Raw genomic sequence first — 27,923 nt, 5'->3', positions numbered from 1 at the left:
GAGAAAAAGGAACCCTACTGTTGGTGGGATTGTAAATTGGTGCAACCACTGTGGAAAACAGTATGGAGATTCCTCAGAAAACTAAACATAGAACTACCATTTGATCCAGTAATCCCACTCCTGGGCATCCATCTAGAGAAAACCATGACTCGCAAAGTCACATGTACTCCTATGTTCATTGCAGCACTATTTTCAATAGCCAAGACATGGAAACAACCTACAAGTCCATCAACAGAGTTGTGGATCAAGAAGATGTGCTACATATACACAATGGAATATGACTCAGCCATTAAAAGGAACGAAATACCAGCATTTTTAGCAACATGGATGGACATAGAAATTATCATGCGAACGAAGTGAAGTCAGCCATACAATGAGACACCAACATCAAATGCTTTCACTGACATGTGGAATCTGAAAAAAGGACAGACTGAACTTCTTTGCAGAATAGCTACTGACTTACAGACTTTGAAAAACTTATGGTTTCCAAAGGAGACAGTTTGGGGGTGGGGGGATGTGCTAGGGTTGTGGGATGGAAATCCCATAAAATTGGATTGTGATGATCACTGTACAACTATAAATGTAATAAATTCATTGAATAATAAAAAAAATTAAAAAAAGAAAATTAGATGGGAGCTCTATTATGAGGAATTTAATGAGATAATATACATAAAACACTATAAAATACTTGGCATAAGCAAGTATCCAATAAATATTAGCTGGAAATAGTAGTGGCAAATGTATTAGCGATAATGCTATTTATGCACAAATAGCCAATAATTACCTAGAAGCTTACAGTTTTGTTCACTCTCTAAGTATTTTAATGCCAATCTGGAATAATAACATTATCCCACTCACCTGGATTGTCCATATTTCTTCTACTTGTGACTCCCCTTTCTAATACCTGACTTTCTTTGTTATTTATTACAGGACAGGTCTTAATGGCATGTGTGAGTGATATAAGTTGTTCATCTGTTGTGATCATGTACTGCTGAAGTCTCGCCTAGAGAAATAAACAAAATAGAACAAAACAATAGGATAAAATAGAACAGAAAAAAGGACAAAAAAAGAACAATTAACACTACCATATCAGACAACATATCATCACCCAGGTCTGTATAACTGCATCATTGTTTTAAATATTCTAGGAACTTCAGACTTTGATTCAAATACTAAAACAGTGCATTCATAAGAATACATAATTATAAATATTTTTAAATTCCATGATATAGGAATGGAAATAAATCATGGAATATTAATAATTAATATACACTGTTACAATAATAAGAATTAATCTTTTCATAGGGCTTTCAATTTACAAAATCTCTTCACATAGTTGATACCTACTGAATCTTGAGCTACCCCAAGAGAGAGATCTATCAGATGGAAGAAACACAATAGAACATTATACAGACATTTAAATTGATGAACATGAGCACTATAAAATTTTATGGTAATATATATAAAAATGTTAGGAGAAAAATATACATATATACATATATTACAGTTGACACTTGAACAACACAGGAGTTAGGAATACCAACCCTCTGCGCAGTTGAAAATCCTGGTATAGCTTTATAGTTTGCTCTCTAGGTTCCACATCCATGGAGTCAACCTACTGCAGGTGGTATATTACTGCAGTATGTATTTATTGGAAAAAAATCCATGTATAAGTGAACCAGCACAGTTAAAACTGGTTTTGTTCAAGGGTCAACTACATATATAGCTCCAGGATGTAGAGACATTTGATAAAAGTCAGATGTGGTCTGAAATAAGAAGGATTATTAGTAGGGCTGTTGAATGAAATATACTAAACATTTTTATATCAGCCCAAATTTTTCCCAAATTCCATGCTCATATATCCAACGGTCAACTCAGCATCTTACAGACATAGGCTTCTCAAACTTAAAATGTACAAAACCAAACTCCTCCTAAATAACCCCACCTCATCATTAACAGCTCCATCCTTCTAGCTGCTCAATCCAAAATTCCGACTCTTCTCTTACATTTTCTCCTTCACCTCTAACCCATCAGCAAATCCTACTGGTTGACTTCCAAATACATTCAGAATTCAGTCACTTTTCACAATCTATCCCACTTCCAACCTAGACCAAGCTACCATGTCTCATCTGAATTATTCCAGTAACTCCTGTCTGTAAATACTGTGCTTCTGTGTTTGACCACCTAAGGTCTAGTGCTAAACTGCTCCCATTGCGCAACCTGGGGCACCAGAATGGACTCAACAAGGGCACCACAGGACATTTTGAATTCTCAAGGGAAACACTGATGCTCAACATCTGTCTGGTACTGGTGACCTATTGGCTTGAAGCAGTTCATAGATGTAATATTAGATACATTCCTTTTGATGGTGTCATATCTTTGTGAAGCTGAATTCTCAGTAGTTGCTATGCTAAAAAGCAACACTGCAAAATTCATAGAATAGGAAATAAGAATGATGGTGTCTGATATGATTCCAAGCTTTGAGAAGCTGTACTATGCCCAAGAGGTACACATAGTCCATTAGTAAATGATTCTGGTTATTTAATCATGAAAAAAAATTTGGCTTTTTCTATCAATTTTCATTAATTTTTTTTTACACATAGCATCCGAGTTGTTATGACACAAATACTAAGTTCTTTGAACGTAACTACTTAAGAAATGGAACTGTTGAGTGTTCCCTTGATCTAGGGGTGTCCTGAGACCCTGAGGGCACCTTGAGTACAGAAAGGATGGTGATCTCTGACCTAATGTCAGTGTAGCAGTCCCCAGAGTGATTCTCTTAAAATCTAAGTCAGATCATGTCTCTTCTCTACCCCAACCCTTCAGTGGTTTACCATGTCACTCAGAGCAAAGTCCTCACCCAGCCTGCAGTGCCCCACATGATCTGGTTTCCCTGGTCTGGTCTACCCCTACACTCCCTGTCCCACATCCCACTCCTGCCACACTGGTCTCCTGGATGGCTTTGAGCTCAACAGCCAGGCTCTCACCTCTAGACCTTTGCCTTTGCTGATCCTCTCCCTCAACTGTTCTTCCCTCAGCCATTTACATGCTTGCTCCCTCGCCTCCTTCAGGCCTTTGCTCAATGTCACTTCCTCAGACAGACATGGCCCATCCTGTTTACACCTTCCCATCCTGGGCACTTCCTATACCCCTTACCTGATTTACTTTTCTTTATACTAGGTATAACCATCTAATTTACAATACACTTTTTTTTCTTTTCTTAAGAATTTATTTAGAATATAAGCTCAGTGAGGGCTAACATTCCTTTTTTGTTCACTACTGTATTTCCTGTACTTAGAACAGTGCCAGACCCACAGTAAGTGCTCAATAAAGATTTGTTGAACAAATTAGTACACCTTGAAAGAGCCCATCTTCCCAAGAAAATTAAAAACATATGTTCACACAAATATTCATACATGAATGTCCACAGCAGCATTACTCATTCAAAGTATTTTTAAAAAGCAGAAACAACTCAAAAGTCCTTCAGCTGATGAATGGATAAGCCAAATGTGGTAAAGCCCCATAATGGAACATTATTGGGCAATAAAGAGGAATGTAGTAAGTACTGACACACGTGACAACACAGATGAACCCCGAAAACATCATGCTGAGTGAAAGAAGCCAGACACCAAAGATCATATATTGCATGATTCCGTTTATATAAAATATCCATATTAGGCAAACCTATAAAACATAAAGTAGATTTGTGGTTGCCAGAGGCTGAGGGGAGGAGAGAATGGAAAGTGAATACTAATGAGCTCATACTACATGATAATTTGGGGTTTCTCTCTGGGATGATGACAATATTCTGGAGTTAGTTAATGGTGCTCAAACACAACCTTGAACATACTAAAAAAAAAAAAAAAAAAAATCCACCGACCTTCATATTTTAAAAGAGTGAGTTAAATAGTATGCAAACTATATATCAATAAAAAACTGCATGTCTTATCTCTAATGTCTATTGACACAAACACAGCTTGTCTACTAACTGTTGATTTTCTAGTTTTATTTATTTTCTGATAAATAAAAGTAATAATAACCACTATTTGAGAGAAAAAAAAGATGAATAAAAATACTAAAGATACTACAAACAACTTCAAATAGCATATATTATAGGAGGCTTCCTCAAAGGGTAGCCCCTGCTGTTTTGAAATTAAAAAGTAGCCACCATAAGAGTTCCTGTCATGACTCAGTGTGTTAAGGACATGACATAGTGTCCATGAGGACACAGGTTCAATCCCTGGCCTCACTAGGTGAGTTAAGGATCCAGCATTGCTGCAAGCTGCAGCATAAGTCAAAGATGCAACTCAGATCTAATGTAGGCCGGCAGCTGCATCTCTGATTCAACTCCTAGCCCAGGAACTTCCACATGCTGCAGGCAGGGCCCTAAAAAGAAAAATAAAGTAGTTACCATAAACACTCATTTCACATATTGGGTAAATGACTATAATAACTAACATTGGTATTTATCATTGAAAGGTAGATTCTATCTTCCCCAATAAACAGTAAGTTTCTTAAAGACAGTAGATTTATTCTATACACTATTTGCAGTCCAAGTTTCTACTATAGCACCTCCAATATAATAAATTGTTCAACAACAATTACTATTGATGACAATAAAGAAGAAAGTAATCATTTCAGTACAACTAAACCAAAGGTAACCAGAAAATAATCTCACACATTCTTTTTAAACTTTTTAAAGTATAGTTGATTTACAATGTTGTCTCAATTTCTGCTGTACAGCAAAGTGACCCAGTCATATATATATACATTCTCTTTCTCATATTATCTTCTATCATGTTCTATTATAAGACATTAGATATAGTTCCCTGTGTTACCCAGTAAGATCACATATTCTTAAAGAAGCTTTATCCTACTAAACACAGAAAAGTCTGGGATTTCATCTGAGTACCTGGGTAGCAGTATTTTCTTCTCTAAGGAGAAGAATTTCAGCTGTCAGAGCATCAATGAGCTCTCGGTGATCACTTAATACTTGTTCCAGTTGCTGCCTTGTCTCTACTTCTTTACGCAGTTGGAGCTCACTCTACAAAAACAACATCAAATAAACTCCCATCCATAGCATCACATGTTGAAAACTGAGTTTCTCCTCAAAGCTGTCAAAGAAGACAATACTTACAAAGTATATATTATGTGACAGTAATGAGAAGTAAATGCTTTTATTAAAAGGTTTATATTTCATTTAAAAGCGCTGCTTTAACCTCTTCCCTTCTATAAACAGACCACAATAAACAGAATGGTACATAGAATTAAGTAACTACAATTTTTGTAGAAAAGAGTGGATGGAAGTATGTATCATATTGCTAGAACAAATGTGGGCCATCTCTAGAAGGACACACTGGTATCTGGTAATGACAGCTGGCAACAAGGAAGCAAACAGGTTAAATGGAAGTTAATGGCAGGAATTAGATCTTTCATTGTACACTCTACTCTGTCTTTGAATTTCATAGCATGTAAATGTATTACCAATTCAAAAATTAAGTTTGTCAAAATATAATTGAAAATAAGTATCAAGTTTAAATGATATAGCTGTGTGAAGCAAGTGATTAAAAAATACATGCTTCTAAGTACACTACTAGAGATTTCTGACTTATGAGTAGAAGAATGTTAAGACTGTTACAACTCTAACACTATGATAAATCTTGTAAAAGCACTTTTAGGAAGACAGCTCCAGAGAAATTGATACACGTAAATTAGGGTTGTGAATCAGCTTTTTTTTTTTTTGAACAATAAAATTTCCTTAAATGGTTTTTGGCCATATTTGCTTAACAAATTTAAATACATAAAAAATAAATAACAGCATAAATAGATTTTTTGAAAAGATGTAATACATAACCAATTCTAATTCCACAGCTTTCTAAGGACTGTTTATTATTCACAAATAAATTAAAGAAACAACTCTTGCTTGTGTTATAAATTACTTTCACAAAAAAAGGTCCCTCACTTCAGACACTGAAGCAAAGCTCAAGTTACCAGTGACACAGATGACATGAAGAATTTTTCTCATCTGTGTCCACAGGCAAGCCCTTCTCCAAACTGAAGTGGGAGCTGCAAGCAGGGAAAAGCAGTAGAATGAGGACACATTTAGTAGTTCTAATTAATCTAACTGCCAAACAGGGATATCAAGTATTAACACAGATATAATTTTATTTATAACAGATTTACCTTAGTAATTATATTTTACTAAAGCTCATATTAAAATCAGCATCACTTATCTGATGTATCTATCAGGATGTACAAGAAAATTAAGAGGATAAACTTTTACTACAGATCGTCTAAAGCTGGGGTATTTTAAACAAAGCTATTCAAATTTGACTATACCGTATTTGGAGACTGCAATAATTCAAGTGTAGAAGGGAAAAACCCACCATTTCTGCCATCAGTCTGGCAGAAGAGGTGACTGTAATAACCTCACACTCTCACCTCTTTAAGGTACCGAACCAGGCGACAGAGGGAGCTCACGAGTGACAGGGTGAAGCCAGTGAGACCCTGACTGTTCTGGAGCTTCTGGACCTCACGTCCTGTCCATCGCTCATATTCTTCCATTTCATGTTCCACTTCGTGTATCATGTGTTTGAGGACATCCAGGCTGAGGTTATTGCTATTCGGTAAGTCTGTAGAGGCTGTGCTGGCTGATAACGTGCTATTCTTCTGCTTGGAGGGAGCACATGACTCTGGTTTTCTTTTCACTGATAATGTAGAAGTCATTCTATGTTAAGACCAGGAAAAACTATACTAGAAAAATGTCTTACTGCTGTTCACAATTTATAAAAGGTTTTTAATAGGTTATCATCATTTTCTCAAAAAGAGTCTATTGTTTAAGCCAGATTTACACTATCTATAAGGAATGAGGGAGAACCACCTTTCGAGAGTTACATGGACTAAAAGGAGGCACTGCCTGGCTACCATTCAACAAACTCTTACTTAGTAGGATCCAACTGGATGAGTTTAAGGGAAAACACAAACACTACAAGATTAAGAGCTGTCTCAAGTTACATGTTCAACAATTCATCTTTGTAAATTAAAAGAGACTGAACCTTTATTTAACAGCTGTTTTTGCTTCCTTGAGTTCAGCACTTGTCCCACAACATAACTTGAGTCCAGAGTCTCAGTAGAGTCTTCAGGTTGAAGCCTGGTATGGATTTTCTTAACAGCATTGGTAGCATTCAGAGCAGCTAAGAAAAAGAATATTTTCAAAAGTCTCTCAAGCGAACAACAAAAATTTTTTAAGCATTTCAATTGACAGGTCAATCAGTATTTACTCAGGCTAAGACAGTCAAAACTCAAGTACCATTCCTTCAAAAATGACTGTGTTGGAGTTCCTGCTGTGGCGCAATGGGACTGGCTGTGTCTCTGCAGTACCGGGACACAGGTTCAATCCCCCACCTGGCACAGTGTGTTAAAAGGATATGAGTAGGAGTTCCCGTCGTGGTGCAGTGGTTAACGAATCTGACTAGGAACCATGAGGTTGCAGGTTCGGTCCCTGCCCTTGCTCAGTGGGTTAACGATCTGGCGTTGCTGTGAGCTGTGGTGTAGGTTGCAGACGCAGCCCGGATCCTGCGTTGCTGTGGCTCTGGCATAGGCTGGTGGCTACGGCTCCGATTAGACCCCTAGCTTGGGAACCTCCATATGCTGCAGGAGCGGCCCAAATAAATAGCAAAAGGACAAAAAAAAAAAGGATATGAGTAGCCACAGCATAGGTTGCAACCATGGCTCAAATCTGATCCCTGGCCCAAGAACTCCATATGCCATGGGACAGCCAAAGAAAAAGAAAAAAACAAACAAAAAACTGCATTTAAGAAAGCACATAATAAAGTAAGCTACTATTCTGTGGGAAATAATACAATTGGGGACCAAACCTTTTTGTTCTCCTGATGGAGAAGCAGATAATGGGGTTCCTGAAGAGGCTGGTACTCGTGACTGTGTTGCTATTTTTTGCTGAATATCAGTCCATAGTTTATTAATTAACTCAGAATTATCTTCCTTTAGTTGGTGGAGAAACCTATAAATTATGGGACAATGGCTATATTAGAATTAATAAGTGCCATCATTTAAACTGTTCAACTGTTTACATGTTTGATGTGAAGGAACCTTTAATAATTCATAATCAAAGAAAAATATGTTTTACTTTAACTTATTAAGAACTAAAAAGCCATCTTCTCAGTATTAGAAGGAATCATTCCATCTCCCTCACCCCTGCCTCATCTCCCCCATAGCCAACAGCTATGTTGGCTCCTAAAGCAGAAGTGATAGCCTTTTCTGAAGTTTTGTGCTAAAGGCTCTGTCCACCTCTTTCTTCCTCTAGGGAAAAGACATGGCTTGGTCCCTTCCACTTTCTTTCTTTCTTTTTTTTTTTTTTTCCAAACTCCATCAGACACCCTTCCACTTTCAATGAAGGAGCTATTTTCGGGGCACAGTCTCCACTCATCTCTGAAGTAAAGTGATTGGAGCAGACTCTGCCTATGCATGGTGGGGAGGTGGGGAGAGGGAGTGAGAACTACAGTGTAGGGGGCAAAAGAGCTAAGTCTTGCTGTAATAGCTTTATCATCGATAAAACTAACCGTCTAACTCTTTATCTATTTCCCAATTGGACTAATATTTAAAAAAGAAATGGGGCCAAAAAGTGGAAACAACCAAATGTCCACCAGCTGATGAATGGATAAGTAAAATGCGCTCTAACCACACAAAAGAACATTATTCAACCATAAAAAGGAATGAAGTGCTAGCACACCACAATATGAATGAATCTTAAAAATGTGTAAAAGAAATAAGACACAAGGAAGCATATATTGCATGATCCTGGAAATATCCAGAATAGGCAAATCTATAGAGATTAGAAAAAATAGATTTATCTAATAGATTAGATAGAGCTGAAAGGTTTGAGAGGAAATGGGATTTGACTGTTAAAGAGTATGGGGCTTCTTTGCAGGTAATGAAAATGTTCTGAAATTGACTAAAATTTCAAAATGTTCTAAAATTGCACAACTCTGTGAATACTAAAATTTTTTAAATATTATACTTATTAATATTAATATTAAATAGGTACATTGAATTAATTAATATTTCATTAATTAATATTGTATAATATTAAACAGGTATATTGTATGGTATGTAAAGTATAAATCAGTGAAACTGCTATGGGAAAACAACAACAAAGACAGAGGAAAGGGTAAGTATTATCTAGTGGCTCCACAAACTTCAACCTAGAACACTTTTAAGCAACCTGTAGATAGTACATTGAACATTAGTTGCTACAAAATTTAGTTAGCAAAAGGTCTATAATGTGGTTCATTCACATTATGGCTAGTTATCAAACACTAGAAAGACTCCTCTGTAAGACCATGGATAAATCCCAAGAAAAGTATTATAATGTGATTTCTGGACAAGTTGGGAAAATCCAGACCACTTTGAACACCCATTACTCTCTCTAATGTTTATACTTTTAAGACTTGTGTTATATCAAATAACAACAACAAAATCATACAATAATATCTATATAGGGAGATACCCAAAGATACCCATAACCTAATTCCTAGAACCTGTGAAAGTTACTTTATCTGACTAAAGCGGGACTTTGCAGAAGTTAAGGATCCTGAGATAGGGAGATGACCCTGGATTATCTACATGCAATCATATGCTCCCTCAACAGGGAAGCAGAGGGCGATTTTCACACACACAAAAGGAGAAGGTGATATGAAGATGGAGGCAGAGACTGGAGTTACGTGGACACAGGTGGAAGCACACCATGAGCTACCAGAAGCTGGAAGAAGTAAGGAAGGGATTCTACATTAGAGTATCCAGAGGGAATATAGCTCTATCAACACCTTCATTTCAGTCTAACGAAACCGATTTAGGATTTCTGGCCTTCTACCAAGTTTGTCGAAATTTGTTAATGCAGCCCCAGAGAGTTAATACAGATTTTAGTATCTGGATATGAGGTGCTGATGGAACAAATACATAAAATATGCGAAAGTAGCTTTGGAATTGGATAATGGGCAAAGACTGGAATAATTTTTAGATGAAACAGAAAAAGCCTGTTTGCCTTAAAAAGACTATTGGTAGAAATAGGAATGTTTAAAATTCTTCCAGTGAGAGCTCAGGAGGAAGTGGGGAGTATGGTAGAGAAAGCCTATATCATCTCAGAAATGTTGCTAGAAATATGAATATTAAAGGAGCTTCTGGTAAGGATTTAGAAGGGAATGAGAAACATACTATTAAAAACTGAGAAAAAGGCAACCCTTACTATAAACTGGCAGAAAAGTTAGCTGAATTGTGTGGAAAGCAGAATCTGTAAGCAATCAAACTGGGTATTTAGCTGTCAAGGTCTCCAAGCAAAGTATTGAACATGCAGCCTGCTTTCTCCTTGATGCTTAAAATGAAATGCAAGAGGAAAGAGAGAAACTGAGAGAAGAACTATTAAGCAAAAAGGAACCAGGATTTGATTTGAGAAATTCTCAAGACTCTCTAGATTGCAAAAGATGCTTAAATTAGGAGTCACTGTTAGGAAAGCATGCTCTGGAGAGGACAAATGGATAACCTTTCACTACTTCTAAAGAGATGAGGCATGTGACTCATAGATTCCCCTCAATGATCTCAGCAGAAGCCAACAACAAAAAGGGGATTATCCTGGAAAGATCTATGGAAGACCTCTTATCTAAGGGCACACTTTCCTACGACATACACAGGAGACTATAAGATCTTTTGAGAATGAGAATGATTTACCAGCAGAAATACTGTGAGCTTCTACTGAAACAGACAGAGAGAGATGAAATGAAGAAATAGTGTCAAACTCCTAAAATTCTCCAGATAGAAAACAGGCTGATAAAATTACTCAGGGGTAAACATGTGCTCCAAGAAAAAGGAATAATGATTTCAAGCCAGGGATGCAGGTATAGAGTCTAGATTCACAGGCAAAGAAGCCAAGGTCAAAGCCACAGGGACAGAGGACAGAGCCATGGACCCAAAAGGTGAAGCCTGGAGCCACAGAAGATTATTATCAGGCCTCGAAATCTTATAAAATTTGCTCTGCTGGATTGGGACTGGTGACTCATTTCTTCCTTTGATTTTCTCCCTTTTAGAGTAGGGATAGCTACAATTATCATCATCCCATGCCTGTTCCATCACTGTAGTCTGAAAGCAGATAACTTGTTTTCTAGTTTCACAGGACTGATGGAGAGGAGTACTGGCTCAGGTGGATCATATCCAGAGTTTTACCCATGTCTGAATTAGATGACGAGATTTGGTTGAGTTGATAATATTTAGATGAGATTTTCGAACTTGAGTTAATATTGAGACATTGGAGGATATTGGAATGGGATGAATGTAAATTTTGCCTGTGGGCAGGTGGACTGAACTCAAGGAATACTATATCCACAGGCCTACAGCATGAGTTTCATCTGACTCAGAGAAATCAATCAAGAATTAACTAGAGAAACATCATAAAAGGACTGATATTGAGCAATGAATATATTTAATATATTTAATGGCAGTTCTTAGATTAAAACAAAAATAGACATACACAAGGAAAAATAATATGTAAATGTCTTATGATCTGTCAAAGCAAAAAAGAAAATGCAGATTAAAAAATGAGGAGGAGGTTGTAAAGAAAGAAAGGGAAAAATCGGAATGTAGCAAAAGTCGTTGCACAGGCAATAGGTGGAAGTCAAAAAGAGCACTGAAAACCAAACTGACAGTGAAAGTTTGAATAAGAAAACAAGGAACTAATAGCTCTATAAATAGTAGACATAAAGCAGCTAGCATTGGAACACAATTACAAACTTCCTAATTATAAAAGGAATTTTTAAAAAGAACAGAGGAGTTCACATCATGACTTAGCGGAAATGAATCAGGCTAGTATCCATGAGGATGTGGGTTCAATCCCTGGCTCTGCTCAGTGGGTTAAGGATCTGGCTTTGCTGTGAGCTGTGTTGTAGGTCCCAGACAAGGCTTGGATGCCAACTGCTGTGGCTGTGGCGCAGACCAGCATCTACAGCTCAAATTCGACCCCTAGCCTGGGATATTCCACATGCCACAGGTGCGGCCTAAAAAAGCAAAACATAAATAAATAAATTAAAATTAAAATGAACAGAGAAAGCATCTCACAGAAATAAAACTGTAATTAAAGTATTATACACAATAGTATCATAAAATAATACCACAAAATTGACCCCAAACATATTAACCACATCAATACATGTTACAAGCTCACTTCACCAATTAAAAAAAAATTTCCAAACTGGCTAATAAGGCAAGACCCAGTTCTGTGTTGAATACAAGAGACACACCTAGTACACAGTAATTCAGAAAGGCTAAAAATAAAAGAATGAGAAAAAGTGAACCAGACAATTAGAAAAAAGAAAAAAGTAGAGGTTTTGTTTCTGTTATCAAGTAGAATGAAGCCAAGAAGCATTAAATATGACACTTTTATAATGCTAAAAAAGTCATAATTCACAATGAAGATATAATACACATGGATATCCATGTATCAAAAAGATAGCAACCCCCATCTTTATAAGGATAGAGGTATTTAATTCCAAACAGAATTAATTACTTAAACATTAAAAGCAAAGAAAGAAACTAATACTAATAGTGAGAAACTTTAAAACGCTCTTCTTAATATAAGATAATGGCAAAAAAAAAAGATACAAAAGTAACAACAATCAACAAAGCAGTATATTATGGATATACATTTAGAACTTTAAACCTTGTTAATAGAGACTATACCTCTTTTCAAGCATACACATGAAACATTCACAAAAATGCAATCATATATTCGGTCACAAAGAAAGCATCATTAAGTTCCACAAGTAGAAGTATTACAAACCCACACTCTGAAGGCACTAAAGCTAGAAATAACTGCACAAGAAAACAAAGACACTCTTCCATGTGGAAACTTAAAAATGAAATAAACAAACAAAATCTATTAAATAACTCTTAGGTAAAAGAGTGAGTAAAAACAAATTATCTGATTTCTAAAATAGCAAATCAGTACATATTTGAATGTATAAAACATATTTAAGGCAGTGATTAGAGAAACATTCAGAACCTTAAACATGTTTACTAATTAAAATAAAAGAATGAAAATAAATGTATTAAATTCCCAACTCAAAAATCTTGAAAGAAAGAAAGCTCAAGAAAGAAAATAAAAATAAAAGCAAAAATTGATGAGGAAGAAATCAGAAAAATAATAGCTGTAGTTAACAAATCCAAATCCTGTTTCTTTGAAAATTTAACAAAATAGACCAACCACTAACTAACCTAATTTTCAAAATGGGGGAGGACCAAGAAGTGACAAGGGGGAGATAAGCAATGAAAGAGAAGGCATTTTTTTAGATGTACAGAGATTTTTGCACACCTCTATGGAAATACATTGATAAACCTAGGTGAAACAGACAATTTTCTAAGAAAATGTAATTTATCAAAATTGACCTGATACAGAAGGCTTAGATAATCCAGCCTCTATAGAAGAAATAGTTATTATGGCACTTCCCCACAACAAAACACCAGGCTCAGTCTCACAGAGTAATTCTATCAGACCTTCAAAGTAGAGATAGTCCCAATGCTACTGTTCCAGAACTTAAAGAATTTAGAAAACCTTCCAGTAGATGCTTCTCATGAAGTATAACATTGTTACCTCAATCTGATATTGTATATTTTAAAATTATAGATAATACCATTTATGAATATCAATGCAAGAAAACTAAATAAAATGTTAATATACAACATCCAATACCACAATAATGAAAATAATATGAAAAAAGAAATTTATTTCAGGAATGCAAGGATAGTTCAATAATAAGGCATCTGTAATATAACGGACAATATTAATAGGTCTAAGCAGGAAATGCATGTGATTATCTCTATATAATGTTGAAAAAGTCTTTGACAAAATTCAATGCTTGTTTCGGGTGAAAAAAAAAAAACAACTCAGGAAAACAGGATTTGAAAATTGTTTTTAAAAATTTTTTAAAGACCTGAGTACTGAAGGTAGCACTTTACTTAAGAGGAAACAACAGTATCATTTTCACAGATCAGAAGCAAAACAAGGATCCCCCCTATTTCCACTATTATTTATCACTGTCCCTTAGCTACTGCAGTATACAAAAGAAACCAATTAAAGATATGACTCAGGAAACAAGCAAAACTATGTATATTTGCAGATACACCATAAAATACCCAGAAAACCCAAGAAAATCAATGCTAAAACTAACTCAACCAAGATTCAATAACATAGCATAATATTAAGATAACACACTGAAATCAATGACCGTCTTAACACAAACTAGTTGGAGGGTGAAATGGAAGAGAAATCCCCATTTAAAATAGTAACAACAACAACAAGAATACTTAGAAATAGTCTTAAGAAATAAACAAACATATGAAAAAAATTAAAAGTCTTCAAAAACAAAAAGATAGACTTTTAACAAATAGAAAAACAAGGAGTTCTATTGTGGGGCAGTGGAAACAAATCTGACTAGTATCCACGAGGATGTGAGTCCCATCCCTGGCCTCACTCAGTGGGTTAAAGATCTGGCATTGCCATGAGCTATGGTGTAGGTCACAGATGTGATTTGGATCTCTTGTTCCTGTGGCTGTGGTGTAGGCCAGCAGCCGTAGCTCCAATTCTCGACTCCTAGCCTGGGAACCTCCATATGCCACAGGTGCTGCCCCAAAAAGGAAAGAGAGGAGAGAGAGAGAGAGAGAGAGAGAGAGAGAGAGAGAGGAAGGAAGGAAAGGAGGGAGGGAGGAAGGAATGGGAAAACATACTTTGTCCTTGGATAGTAAAACCCATCATAATAAAGATGTCAATTCTTTCCAGGTAACTTATTAATATAATAAAAATAACAATAAACTTCTTTTGGAAGGTAAATAAATCGATACTAAGTTCATACAGAAAAATATGAATAGGATAGCCATTTAGGAAAAGACAAAAATCAGTTCCATACTTCATACCACATACCAAAATAGACTATGAATGGATCATAGAACTAAATGTAAAAAATAAAATCACACAGTATTAGAAGAAAACATGAATGAATTCCTCTAAAACCAGTCTTAGGGAAGAAGTTCAACCTATGATTCAAGATTCAAATGCAAAAAAAAAAAAAGAATAATAGATTCAAACTATATATACGTGTATTCTTAAATCTTTTGCTTATTAAAGAAAATGTCATCACAAATTCAAAAGACACAAAATGGGAGAAAATACACCATATTAACAGGTAAAAGACTTAATACCCTTAATAGATAAAGGATGTTTACAAGTTAATAAAAAGGACCAAAACCCTAAAAGTAAAATGGGCAAAAATATGAACAGACAATTCATTATAATATCCCTTAAATATGTGAAAATATTTTCAATTTCACTTAGAAAGGCAAAGTAAAACTACACTGAGATAACATTTCTCACCTATAAAATCAGCAAAACTCAAGAAATCTGACAACACACTCTGGTACAGGCACTCTCATATATTGCCAGTAGGAGTGCAAAACACTGCAACCCTCATAAAGCAGAATTTAGAAATTTATAAACAAAATTACATAGCATCTACCTTTTAACTCCAAAATTCCACTTCTAGCAATTTACTCTAAATATAGACCTCCAATAATACAAAATGCATATGCACAAGTTATTCACTGAATAATCAATTGAAAAACATTGCAAGCAATCAAATATATATACATGTATACATATATATATATACATATATATATATATATAGTGTTAGGAAAACTGGATAAAGATGTGCAAAAGAATGAAACTGGACCCCTATTTTACACCAGTCACAAAAATTAACTCAAAATGGATCAAAGACTTAAACATAAGACCTGAAATACTAAAACTCCTGGAAGAAAACATAGGGAAAGCCTATAGACCTTGGTCTTGGTAACAATTTTTTTTTTTTTTTTTTTTTGGATCTGACACCAAAAGCACAAGCAAAAAAACAAAAATAAATAAGTGGAACTATATGAAACTAAAAAAGCTTCTGCATGGCAAAAGAAACAATCAACAAAATGAAAAGACAACCTATGGGATGGGAGAAAATACTTGCAAATTAAATATTTCATAAGGGGTTAATATTCAAAATACATAAAAAACAACTTGATAGCAAACAAACCCAAAAAAAACACAAATTTTTAAAATGAGCAGAGGAGTTTGACAGACTTTTTTTTTTGGCCACGACCACAGCACGTGGAAGTTCTCGGGCCAGGGGTTGAATCTGCACAGCAGTTGCTGGCCTACACCACAGCTGCAGCAACATGGGATCCTTAACCTGCTATGTCTCATGGGAACTAGAACAGACATTTTTCAATAGCCAACAGGTACATGAAAAGGTGCTTGACATCACTACTTGTCAAGGAAATGCAAATCAAAACCATAATGCAATATCTCTTTACACCTGTAAGAATAGCTATCATCAAAAAGTCTAGAGATAAATAAGTTTTAACGAAGATGTGGAGAAAAAGGGAACACTTGTGCACTGCTGGTGGGAATGTTAACTGCTACAGTCACTGTGGAAAACAGTGTGGAGTTTCCTCAAAAAATTAAAAATTTAACTACCATATGGTCTAGGATTCCTACTTCTGGGTATACATGCAAGGGAAATAAAGATAGGACCTCAGAGAGAGATCTGCACTTCCATGCTCACTGCAGCGTTATTCACAATAACCAAGACATGGGACCAACTAAGTGTATGTCAACACATGAATAAATGAAGAAACCGTGAGATACACGTCTATATGTACACTTGTGTGCATATATATATATGGATATATATACATATACCCACAGTGGAGTATTATTCTGCTCCAGAAAGAAGGAAATCCTGTCATTTGTGGCAGAGTGGATGAACATGGAGGGCATTACACAGAGAAAAATAAGTCAGAGAAAGACAAATGCTGTATGATATCACTTATATGCAGAATCTAAAAAAACTGAACTCATAGAAACCAAGTGGTGGTTACAGGGAGCTGGGAAGCAGGGGATATGGGAAAATAGTAAAAGGGTACAATTTTCCAGTTGTAAGATGAATAACTTCATGTACAACATGATGATTATAACTGTATTATATACTTGAAAGTTCCTAAGTGAGAAGATCTTAAATGTTTTCACCACAAAAACGAAATGGTAACTAAATACTGTAATGGAAGCATTAACCAAGTATGATGAAAACCATTTTGCGACACATATGTATCAAATCAACATGCTATCCACCTTAAACTTATACAGTATTATATGTTGACTATATCTCAATAAAGCTGGAGGGAAGAATTGGCTTTAGAAGAAAGGGAAGGATGTAGATATCTAAGCCACATATACATACATGTCTGCATTTGTGTTGGACTGACTGCTTAGAGAGTTCTCCAGCTCATTCTCACTTTCTTCTGACTGGCTGTCAACAGCTCCTTCTTCATCATCATCTACTTCATTAAGAGCCTTTCTCAACACAACAATAAAATAATAGCACAAATTGGTTATATACACACTCATCCTTTCTTTCTTTTTGTGATAGCAGAAGAGGTCCTACCTTCTAAGGGCCAATCCCTCCATATGTGTTCTAGAACCCAAACCCTCTCACTGCTTCCTAGTTCCCCATTGCTCCTTCTCTCTCCTGCATCTTCAGCTTCTCCTTACTGACTTCAGCTCATCCACATTTAAATTTCAGGCTCTCCCACCTTATCCTGACATACAGTTGCTTCATGCTAACATCGATCTTCTCTCTTTGTGCCACAGAGAGAAAGAGCTATCCCTCCATTTCTCACTCACCATCTATGCCCTGCAACTGAGCTTCAGCCCTGCCACTCCATTTCCCCCACTCTACAAGGTCAACATCAACATGCTTGTTCCCGTCAAATGGATATTTCTCTCTCTGCTTCCCCTTACCTCTCACGTATTAGACATCAACACCACTCATTTCTTTCCTTCAAAATCTTCCTTCTAAAATTTTATTTACATTTCTATGATACTGTATTTTCTTGGTTTTCTTCTTCTTTTGACTGTTCCTTCCCAATCTCCTTTACTGGTTCTTTTTCTACCCTTCCCTTATATTTGATGTCACTCAAGGTCCTCCTTTTGCACCTTTTCTCCTCTCATCGGACTCATTTCTGTATGATTGTATCTAATTCCAAACGTGACCGCAAGCCAAATGCTGTTAATTTCCCAATCTCTATCTTCACCCAAATCCCTCTTGAGTCCTCAACATTTATATCCAACTGCCCAAAAGATATTCCCAGGAGAACATCCTACACAGATATACACAACATGTCTGAAATTTACCATTTTCCTAAGCCTCTCCTGTCATTCTTACAGAAACCTTGTTCCTGCCATGTTACTAAGACCATGAACAGTATCGCCATCTACTCTAACCAGCAAACTGGAAATTATCCTTCTTTTTCATCCATCACATCCAATGAGTCACCCAGTCCTGTCAATTTTACCCCTTTTAGATTAATTTCTGAAATCCATCCCTTTTCCCCTCTTCCTCCTTCCCTACTGCCACTGCCTTGGGTCAATTCTCACCACTTCTCATTAAGATTCCAACCTGAGTCTTCTCACCAGATCTTCTCGCCAGTCTTAGGCCTCCCCAATCCATCTTACACACTGTCAATTTCACCATGACTGTGCTCTTCTTAAAACCCTTTGGTGGCTCTACTCTTAGCCACTTCACAACCTAGCTCCTCCTTGTCTCTCTGACCTCGGCTCTTGCCACTTCCCCAGCCTCACCATAGAGACCATGATCATCTGAAAGCTAACGCTGCAATAAATGCCAAAACATAAATGGTTTTTGGCTGTGGATAAGGTTAATGGGGTTTGGCTATTTAAAATATGTGTAACATTCTACTTAGTTGCCTTCATAAGTAGAAAAAGCACTTATATCATTATGGACCTTGTAATTCCCTAGGATCATCCATCTAATTGAAGATTCTCCTTTTTTTCAAAGAGGATATAAATATCAAGAAATTGCATTAAATAGGTACTGAGACCTAGTCATTCATTTAAAAATTGATTTAATTTTTTAATTTTTTCAATTCTTCATGGGCTTTTAAAACTATCTCAAAATTCTAAACATTTTAGTTAATTAACAGATCCAATTAGGTTAAGATACAGCTAATTAATGTTTTGCTACTACATTTTTTCCATGTGCTTGTCAATAAATTCCAAGTTTCTTGGGTAGCTGCTTTTAAAACAAACTAATACATTAGAAGAGACTAAGTTTTTGTTTTGGGGTTTGCTTGGGTTTTTTTGCTTTTTAGGGCCACTTCCACAGCATATGAAAGTTCCCAGACTAGGGGTCAAATCAGAGCTACAGCTGCAGGCTTACACCACAACCACAGCAACGTGGGATCCAAGCTGTGTCTGCAACCTACACAGTACCTCATGACAACACTGGATCCCTAACCCGCTGAGCAAGGCAGGGATCGAATCCACATCCTCATGGATGCTAGTCAGATTCGTTTCCACTGAGTCACAATGGGAACTCCAGGGACTAAGATTTAATGAAGAACTAGTATCTGGTATTATGCTGGGCACCTTATATAACCTAAGTCAGCTGATCCTCACAAGAATCATAGCAGGTATGTCCCAATCCCATTTATCAAAAAATACTTATTTAAGCCAACTCAGGTACCTTGAGAAATCAACTCAATATCAAACAGCTAGTAATAGAATATGAACACAGATTCACTTGGCTCCAAAGGTGTAAGCAGAATGACTTTCTGTTGTTTCCTATTTGTAGATGGTGGCACAGTCTCATGTAACCTAGACTTGAATGCCACCTCTGATGCTAACTAGCTGTGCAATCTTGGACAAGTCAATTTTTCTGTGCCTCAGTTTTTTCATCTGCTAAATGGGGTAATAATAGTAACTGGGAGTTCCTGTCGTGGCTCAGTGTAACAAACCTGAGCTCTGGCTCCACTCAGTGAGTTAAGGATCTGGCATTGCCGTGAGCTATGGAGTAAGGTGCAGATCCTGCATTGCTGTGGCTGTGGTATAGGCCAGCAGCTATAGCTCTGCTTCGACCCCTAGCCTGGGAATTTCCATATGCCATGGGTACGGCCCTAAAAAGACCAAAAAAAAAAAAAAAAAAAAAAATTAGTAACTACCCCCTAGGTAGCACGCAATAAATGTTAGCTATTACTATCCAGTCCTATCTTTTTTAGTACAAGCATTAGTCACAGAAAATGTATTATGCTTGAATAAGAACAATTCTAGCAATCATAAGTTGGTATTTAGATATTAAAGCTTTTGAAATGTTTATCAAAATGCCTGTCTACATTAAACTTAATTTCAGCATGAACATTATGGCTGTGTGCAAGCATATTACCTGAGGCTCTACAACAGATTCACTAAGAATGGCCTTGGCAACCGGGTCTTGATTTACCACAATTGGACCTTGAGAGGAATCAGGAGCCATTGTTATATTCGGAAACCCTGCAGAAAGAAAATAAGTCATGATGATTTTGTTTCATTTAATTACATTGATTTCACATGTACTATACACTGCCATAAGTTTGCATCATCATATGAAAATCTTAAATAACAATAATGACAACTCACACTTATATAGTGCTTGCTATATGCCAGGCACTTTTCTAAATGTTTTTACATATATTCAATTGTTTCACCCTCGCAAAATTCCATGAAGTTGTTCCCATTATTATTTTACATATGGGTAAACAGAATCTCACAGATGTGAAGTAACAGGCACAGAATCATACTAGTGACTGGCCAAGCCAGAATTCAGACCTTAAACTAAAGCCTCGTCATCTGTTTTTTACGGATTAATATACACATCAAAGTGGAAAATGTTGTATAGTTATACACGGGAGGCACAGTTCCTTTCAGAGAGAGACTGAAGTTGCTTTAGGTTTCAAATTAAGCTTTACTCAAATTACATACAAAACAGATACTGTAATTATATGATAACTTAATACTAATAAGCTGAAAAATTCATATTTTAAATTAGGAAATCTTACACATTTCACAAAGTATTTTAGAAAATAATAACAATTTACTTTTCCTTAACTGAGTAATTTTAATAGTTAATATTCTTTGTGAAAATATTAATATTCTTTGTGAAAAGCACATAAATTATAATAAATCTGTGCCTAACAACCCTTATATACTATTCACTCCAGAAAACACGTAATATAAATAATACAATGGCTAAAAAAACAATTTTAAATTCTTTCAAATAGCCAGGTGTGGGCTATGGCCGTTAATAAGATAAAGAAATTTTGTTTGATGTGAATACTTTACCTGTGCGCCTACGAGGAAAATCAACAAACAAATCTTTTGCTGTAGCCATCAAATGATCAGATTTTTCCAATACATCCTGCATCTGGTATTGATCAGAAAGAATCTAAAGATGTGTTAATAATAAATATTATTATTCAGAAAAATGTATATACTTAACAAATCACAGAGGAAAAGTCATACAAAGCCAGGAGCATAAAAATAACTTAAAATCCTTCAGTGGCAATACCACTAAGAACCAGTAGATGGAGCTATTACAATAATTAGTGGATTCCAAATGCTTGGCTTCAATTTAAGCCACAATCTCAAATGCATGAATCTTTGCTGTTTCTACCTCTAAAGTGATTTCATAACCCACTAATGAGTCATGACTCATAACTTAAAAAACAAGATGTGATATATGAGTTGGGGGCATTAAACAAAAAAGTGATGCTTCCACATTTATAAAAAACCTCAGTTTTTATCCTGGAGAGATGAGAACTCAAAAAAATACCATTACATGGGAGTTCCTGCCATGGCTCAGCGGTAACAAACCCAACTAGCATCCACGAGGGTGCCCATTAGATCCCTGGCCTTGCTCAGTGGGTTAAGGATCCTGTGTTGCCGGGAGCTGAGGTATAAGTGGCAGAGGCAGCTCAAATCCTGTGTTGCTGTGCCTGTGGCCTAGGCCAGCAGCTACACCCTGGATTCAACCCCTAGCCTGGGAACTTCCATATTCCACAGGTTCCGCCCTAAAATTACAAAATATAATATAATAATTACAGCAGTGCTTCTGATTTTGTACTTTCAACTTAGGAACTTTCCTAATTATAAGCAAGGACACACGGGCTGGAGTGAAAGCAAGTCAACTCCATCCACCACCACCAGGTGGCATCCTAAGGTTGAAAGGAGCCTCAACATTGGAAACTGCCCAATTTCCAACACTGACTCAAATCAAAATATCTGGTAACAAATGCTCTTTCCAGAATTTCTCTAGGCTATGGAAACAAGCATATAATATGACTCAGCTATTGTTTCAGGACATGAAGAAAAATAACAAGAGTTACAGTCTGACTCTCCCCTTTTTCCCTTGCTAAAAGCCAAGCATATTGGCTGGCTCAGTTAATGCGAATAAAGTTCTGAACTCTTTGCTTCCAAAAAGAGTAAGCTTTGTAATGGCATAAAGCAAAAGCACATCTGGACTTATAAGGCTGGCATCCTAAGCCCAGTAATTAGATACTAGGCAAACCCCCACTTAAAAACTTAGTTTCCTGATAGGTAAATGAAGATACAAACACCTTCCCAATCCCACAAGGCTGTTATAAGGCTGTGGACACACTGAAAATATGTGTTCAACTCTAGATATATTTGAGAATGTTGTTGCAACTAAAATTTCCATTTCTGGTTAGCTATTTTGCAGTACATGCAATTAGAGCTTAAGAAAGTAAATGAAGCATTATAATCTATCACTTACACTAGAAAAATTACACAAGGTATACTTTCTAATGGCAGTTTTAAGAGTTTACTATTTTAAAAAAAGGAATTGACCTCCGATCAAGATAAAGATATATAAACTGACAGAAATCAATTGTGGAGGAATGATTTTATCATATCAAGATCTAATATGCTCAACATTACTAATTATTAAACAAATGCAAATAAAAAGTACAATGAGGTGTTACCTCACACCACTCAGAATGGCCATAATCAAAAAGTCTACAAATAATAAATGCTGGAGGGGGTACTGACAAAAGGGGACCCTCCTACACTGTTGGTGGGAATGTAAATTGGTGCAGATACTATATAAAACGATATGGAGGCTCCTTTAAAAACTAAAAATAGAGTTACCATATGATCCAGCAATCCCACTCCTGGGCATATATCCAGAGAACACTATAATTCAAAAAGATATATGCACCTCTATGTTCATAGCAGCACTATTCACAATAGCCAAGACATGAAATATCCATCAAGAGATGGACCTAAATGTCCATCAAGAGATGAATGGATAAAGAAGATGTGGTGTATATATACAAACACACAGTGGATTATTATGCAGACATAAAAAGAATGAAATAATGTCTTCTAGCAACATGGATGAACCTAGAGATTAACATATTAAATGAAGAAAGTCAGAAAAAGACAAATATCATATGCTATCACTTACATGTGGAATCCAAAAAAAAAAAAAAAAGATACAAATGAGCTTATTTACAAAAGAGAAATAGACTCACAGATGTAGAAAACAAATTTATGGTACCGAAAGAGAAAAGAGGGGCAGGGGGAGGGATAAACTAGGAGTTTGGGATTAACAAATACAAACTATTATATACAAAACAGATAAACAACAAGGACCTACTGTATAGCACAGGGAACTATATTCAGTATCTTATAACAACCCATAATAGAAAAGAATCTGAGAAAGAATACACACACAAACATACACACACGCATACATTATAAACAAATGAATCACATTGCTATAAAACTGAAACCAACACAACGTTGTAAACCAACTATGATTTAAAAACTTTTTTTAGGATTTTCCCTTATGGCTCAGCAAAAATGAATCTGACTAGGAACCATGAGGTTGCAGGTTCGATCCCTGGCCTTGCTCAGTGGGTTAAGGATCTGGGATTGCTGTGAGCTCTGGTGTAGGTTGCAGACCCAGCTCGGATACCGCGTTGCTGTGGCTGTTGCATAGGCCAGCAGCTGTGGCTCCGATTCGACCACTAGCCTGGGAACCTCCATGTGTGCAGCCCTAAGAAGAAGAAGAAGAAAAAAAGAAAAATTTAAAGATCTGATATTATTTATAATGAGGTCTTCAGTAAGCCACCTCCCTGCATCCTTCTGCAAATCCCAGGGTCTTTAGGGCAGATAGTCTGAGGGGCCAGAGGTCAGTGCATTGACTTTCCCTTGCTCTTTCTAGATTTCTTTATCACTGCTCTGTGATAAAACTTATCCTCATGATAGGTAAAATCAATCTCTGCAGGCTCCTCTGTATATATTACTTCCCCAGACGGATTTGCAAAGCATAAGGCCTATCTCATGAATAGTAGAACATATCTTGGATTTTCAAAAGACCAGTCACAAGCCCCTTCAAAAACATCTGAAAACTTCTCATGCAAGTAGCCTTGTTCTCTAGTAATAAAAACCAGACAGAATTGGGAAAGTACAAAGAGATTAGGTTATTTACTATACTTTTGGAATTTATAAAATCTGCACCAAAGCCTCCGTCTAATTTGAATCTGAACTCTTTATTTGCTTGATCCCCATAGTATGAGTGCATCATACAGCAAATAAAACCTAAGACTATGCTGGTCAAAGAGCTTTTCTCTAAATTTACATTAATCCAGAAGCCCAGCTCCTGGGGATGGGTCCTGGCAGCTCTAACACATAATGATAAAGCTGAGGTGGATATGGCCAAGGAGGCCTTTTCCTTTGGTCCCCTCACATACCTTATCAGAGACATTACAAATTTAGTAACAGTGAAATAATAGATGTATGTATCCTGATTTCTGAGATGACTCAGAAATTCCACTTTTAAGAATTTATCGTACAAATATATTTACACATGTACTCAAAAACACATTCAAAGATATTCATTACACTATTTACAGTGACAAGGCAGGAAATAATCTGTGGGTGGCGGGCACTGCTACTTATCCATCAACATCCTTTCTTTCCATTTTCCCTTTAACAGCAGAACTCCCAAGTTAGCTAAGGATATAGCTAATTTCCCAATCAGCCCTGCAGGTGAGAATCGTCATGTGATGAATTTCTGGACAATGGGATAGAAGCCAGAGCTTCTGGGTGGTATGGAAAAGGAGTGGCATGCATTCTCTTCCCACTTCATGCTGCCAGGGATACAAGTGAAGAAAGCTGGAACAGCCACTCTGCACTCAGAGACAGAGCCTCCTACCAACTACCATACACCTCTGAAAGTTCCATAAGAGAGGAACAGATTTCTATTTTGTTTAAACCACTATATGTTGGGATCTTTTTTTTTTTTTTTTTTTTTCGGATGCTTATACTATACTCTAATACACACCCGAAATGTTCACCAATAAAGCACTGGGTAAATAAATTGTGGTATATCTGTATACTACCTGACCATTAAAAAAGAAAAGGTAGATTTTTAAGTACTGACATGGTATAACCTCCAAAACAGGCTGTTAAATGAAATGTCTAACTCCCACTCACAGCAGAGGTTCTCAACCCCCAGCAAAATATTAAAATTACATGGCAATTGTTTAAAAAAAAAAAAAAACCTAAGTGGAGCTACATCCCAATGCCTACTGAATCAGAATGTCTGAGTATAAATATCTATGAATCCAGATACTCTTTTTTAATGGGAATTAGAGTCAGTGAGGGTTGAGAAACAGTACATTGGAACATGAAGAAGTAGCAAGACAGAAACAAGGCAAAGAAACGTCACCCACCCTCTCTCACTCCTCTTCTTCAACCCCTAATTCTACCACACCTAATACATACAAGGTGTAAGCAATTCAGGACGTTAGCAAGGGCCACTAAGGAAGGGAAACAAAAACCCAGAACCACCTCAAAAGGGCTGCCTTTTCCCTGACCCAATCTGAGTTCTTAGACCTTCCACTGAGAGCTACCACATAACATTTAAATGTGTGACTTACCAAAATGACCAAAAAATATACAACTCTAAAGAACCATTCTCTCTCAATCCACTGAAGATATACAAATCTAAAGAACCATTCTCTCTCAATCCGCTGCTCTTTTTACAAGCTCATGTAAATATTTATTTGGGAGATATAATTCTATCTCATAATGTATAAAGTCAAGACTTTCATATTTCACTAAAACGACTAATGTATTCTTCAAAAGACAGTGTGATTTAAAACTGCAGTAGAAGGTCAGCCAGACAGCCAAGGGCCATAAGCCTCAACACTGAACAAGAAGATACAATGAGCAAGAAGAAAAAGGGCATTTTTTAATAATGATTTTGGCCCAAATAAAATATGGGTTTTTCCTGTAGTTTCTTATTCCAATATTGTTTATTCCAACACATTCCAATTACTTAAACATCCTACATCTGACAGAAAATTAAACCAAAGACAAGTGGCTTACTAATTTGGTGGACAAGCCTAAAAGTTTTGTTTGTTTGTTTATTTTGTCTTTTTAGGGCTGCACCCACAGCATATGGAGGTTCCCATGCTAGGGGTTGAATTGAAGCTGTAGCCGCTGGCCTACGCCACAGCCATAGTAACTCAGGATCCAAGTTGTGTCTTCGACCTACACCACAGCTCATGGTAATGCCAGGTCCTTAACCCACCAAGCAAGGACAGGGATAGAACATGCATCCTCATGGATGTTAGTCAGATTAGTTTCCACTGAGCCACAATGGGAACTCCCATTATTTTTGATTGTTTGCTTTTGGCAAAGTAATTTAACAGCATGGCTGTTGAACTGAGAAAAATAACTATAGTACCATATATATATACATATACATATACTTGCATATGTATAAATGACATTAATTATGTTCCAGTGTGCTAATCACTTTGTTAGTATTTTACCACTAAAATCTCATAACAATACAATCAGGCAAATGGTGCTATTTCTGTTTTAAAGATGAGAAAAATTCAAGCTCAGAAGTTAATAATTTAAGGTCACATAGCTAGTAAACTGTAGAGCAGGAACTGAAAGCACAGCACTAGACTCCAATCATCCCTCTGCTCCTTTTTTCAAAGTCCACATGTAGATCACTGTATAAGGACACAACAGCAACTAGAGTCTCTCCAATGTGAATCAAACATGGGGGAAAAGAGAGAAACCATTTATCTTCTTCTCTTTCTAATTCTACAGATAATGCAGTTCGGTTAGCATTACCTCCTTCATGATAGACAATCTCCTTTTCTCAAGATTAGAAATTTCTGGTTTCTGCTTCTTCCATTTTCTCTTTAAAGCTTTTTCTTGCAGCTCCCAGTGTACTAATGCTCTGTTCTTCGATTTGTGTATTTCATGACGACGTATCTACACAGAAGAAAAAAATAGAATATTTCAGGAACAAAAAATCTGATTATTCATCTGGTAGGACCACCTAACCTAGTTCACCTTTTATTTTTTCTAGTCCAATATATGTACATTTATATATATTCATGGTCGAAATTCTCACAATCTCCTAAATTTTCAAAAATGATTTTAAAAAAGAAATAACTACAACTAGTAGGCCTAGCTAAAAGACAAAATGAAAGAATATTAATTTCTACTTCTTTTTAAACACTCTTCAATAAAGAAGTGTTTTTCAAAATTCAGTTTGGGACTCACTAAATGGGTGGTAAAATAAATTAGTGGATCAAAACCATCATTTTAAAAAATAAAATAGAATATAAAATGGAAAATATTGAGTTCCCATCATGGCTCAGCAGGTTAAGAACCTGACATAGTGTCCCTGAGGATGTGGGTTTAATCCCTGACCTTGCTTAGTGGGTTAAGGATTTGACATTGCCACAAGCTGCATCGTAGGTCACAGATGCGGCTTAGGTATGATATTGCTGTGGCTGTGGCGTAGGCCAGCAGCTACAGCTCTGATTCAGCCCCTAGCCTGGGAACTCCCATATGTCATAGAAGCAGCAGTAAAAAGAAAAAAAAAAAAAAAAAGAAAACATTAAGAATAGATTACACATAATAAAAGACA

At 36.3% G+C, this 27,923-nt stretch overlaps 1 protein-coding gene across 6 annotated transcripts in view; it reads right to left on the bottom strand.

Moving 5' to 3' along the window:
- Nucleotides 1-27,923, bottom strand: part of SPICE1 (spindle and centriole associated protein 1) — a 58,404-nt gene that overhangs the window by 13,786 nt on the left and 16,695 nt on the right. For 2 of the 6 annotated variants that reach the window (XR_014824812.1, XM_021070358.2), the window contains exons 4-12: nt 27,116-27,259; nt 21,278-21,380; nt 20,343-20,449; nt 17,343-17,455; nt 7,878-8,020; nt 7,056-7,193; nt 6,442-6,707; nt 4,913-5,044; nt 859-1,003 (exon numbers count right to left, since the gene is read on the bottom strand). Coding sequence is in view for 4 of the 6 variants with exons in the window: in XM_021070358.2 (XP_020926017.1) it covers nt 859-1,003; nt 4,913-5,044; nt 6,442-6,707; nt 7,056-7,193; nt 7,878-8,020; nt 17,343-17,455; nt 20,343-20,449; nt 21,278-21,380; nt 27,116-27,259 (1,291 nt within the window). In the remaining 2 variants the exon portion in view is untranslated. The remainder of the gene's footprint in view (nt 1-858; nt 1,004-4,912; nt 5,045-6,441; nt 6,708-7,055; nt 7,194-7,877; nt 8,021-17,342; nt 17,456-20,342; nt 20,450-21,277; nt 21,381-27,115; nt 27,260-27,923) is intronic. The other 4 variants (XR_014824813.1, XM_021070359.2, XM_084991198.1 and 1 more) reach the window with 3 other exon arrangements.

The sequence above is a fragment of the Sus scrofa genome, chromosome 13, assembly GCF_054392235.1.
Source record: "Sus scrofa isolate SSC_HxYL_T2T_F1_AM1 chromosome 13, Sscrofa_HxYL_maternal_Yorkshire_Landrace_v2.0, whole genome shotgun sequence".
Lineage (NCBI taxonomy): Eukaryota > Metazoa > Chordata > Mammalia > Artiodactyla > Suidae > Sus > Sus scrofa.
This window is presented reverse-complemented; position numbering and strand designations above follow the sequence as displayed.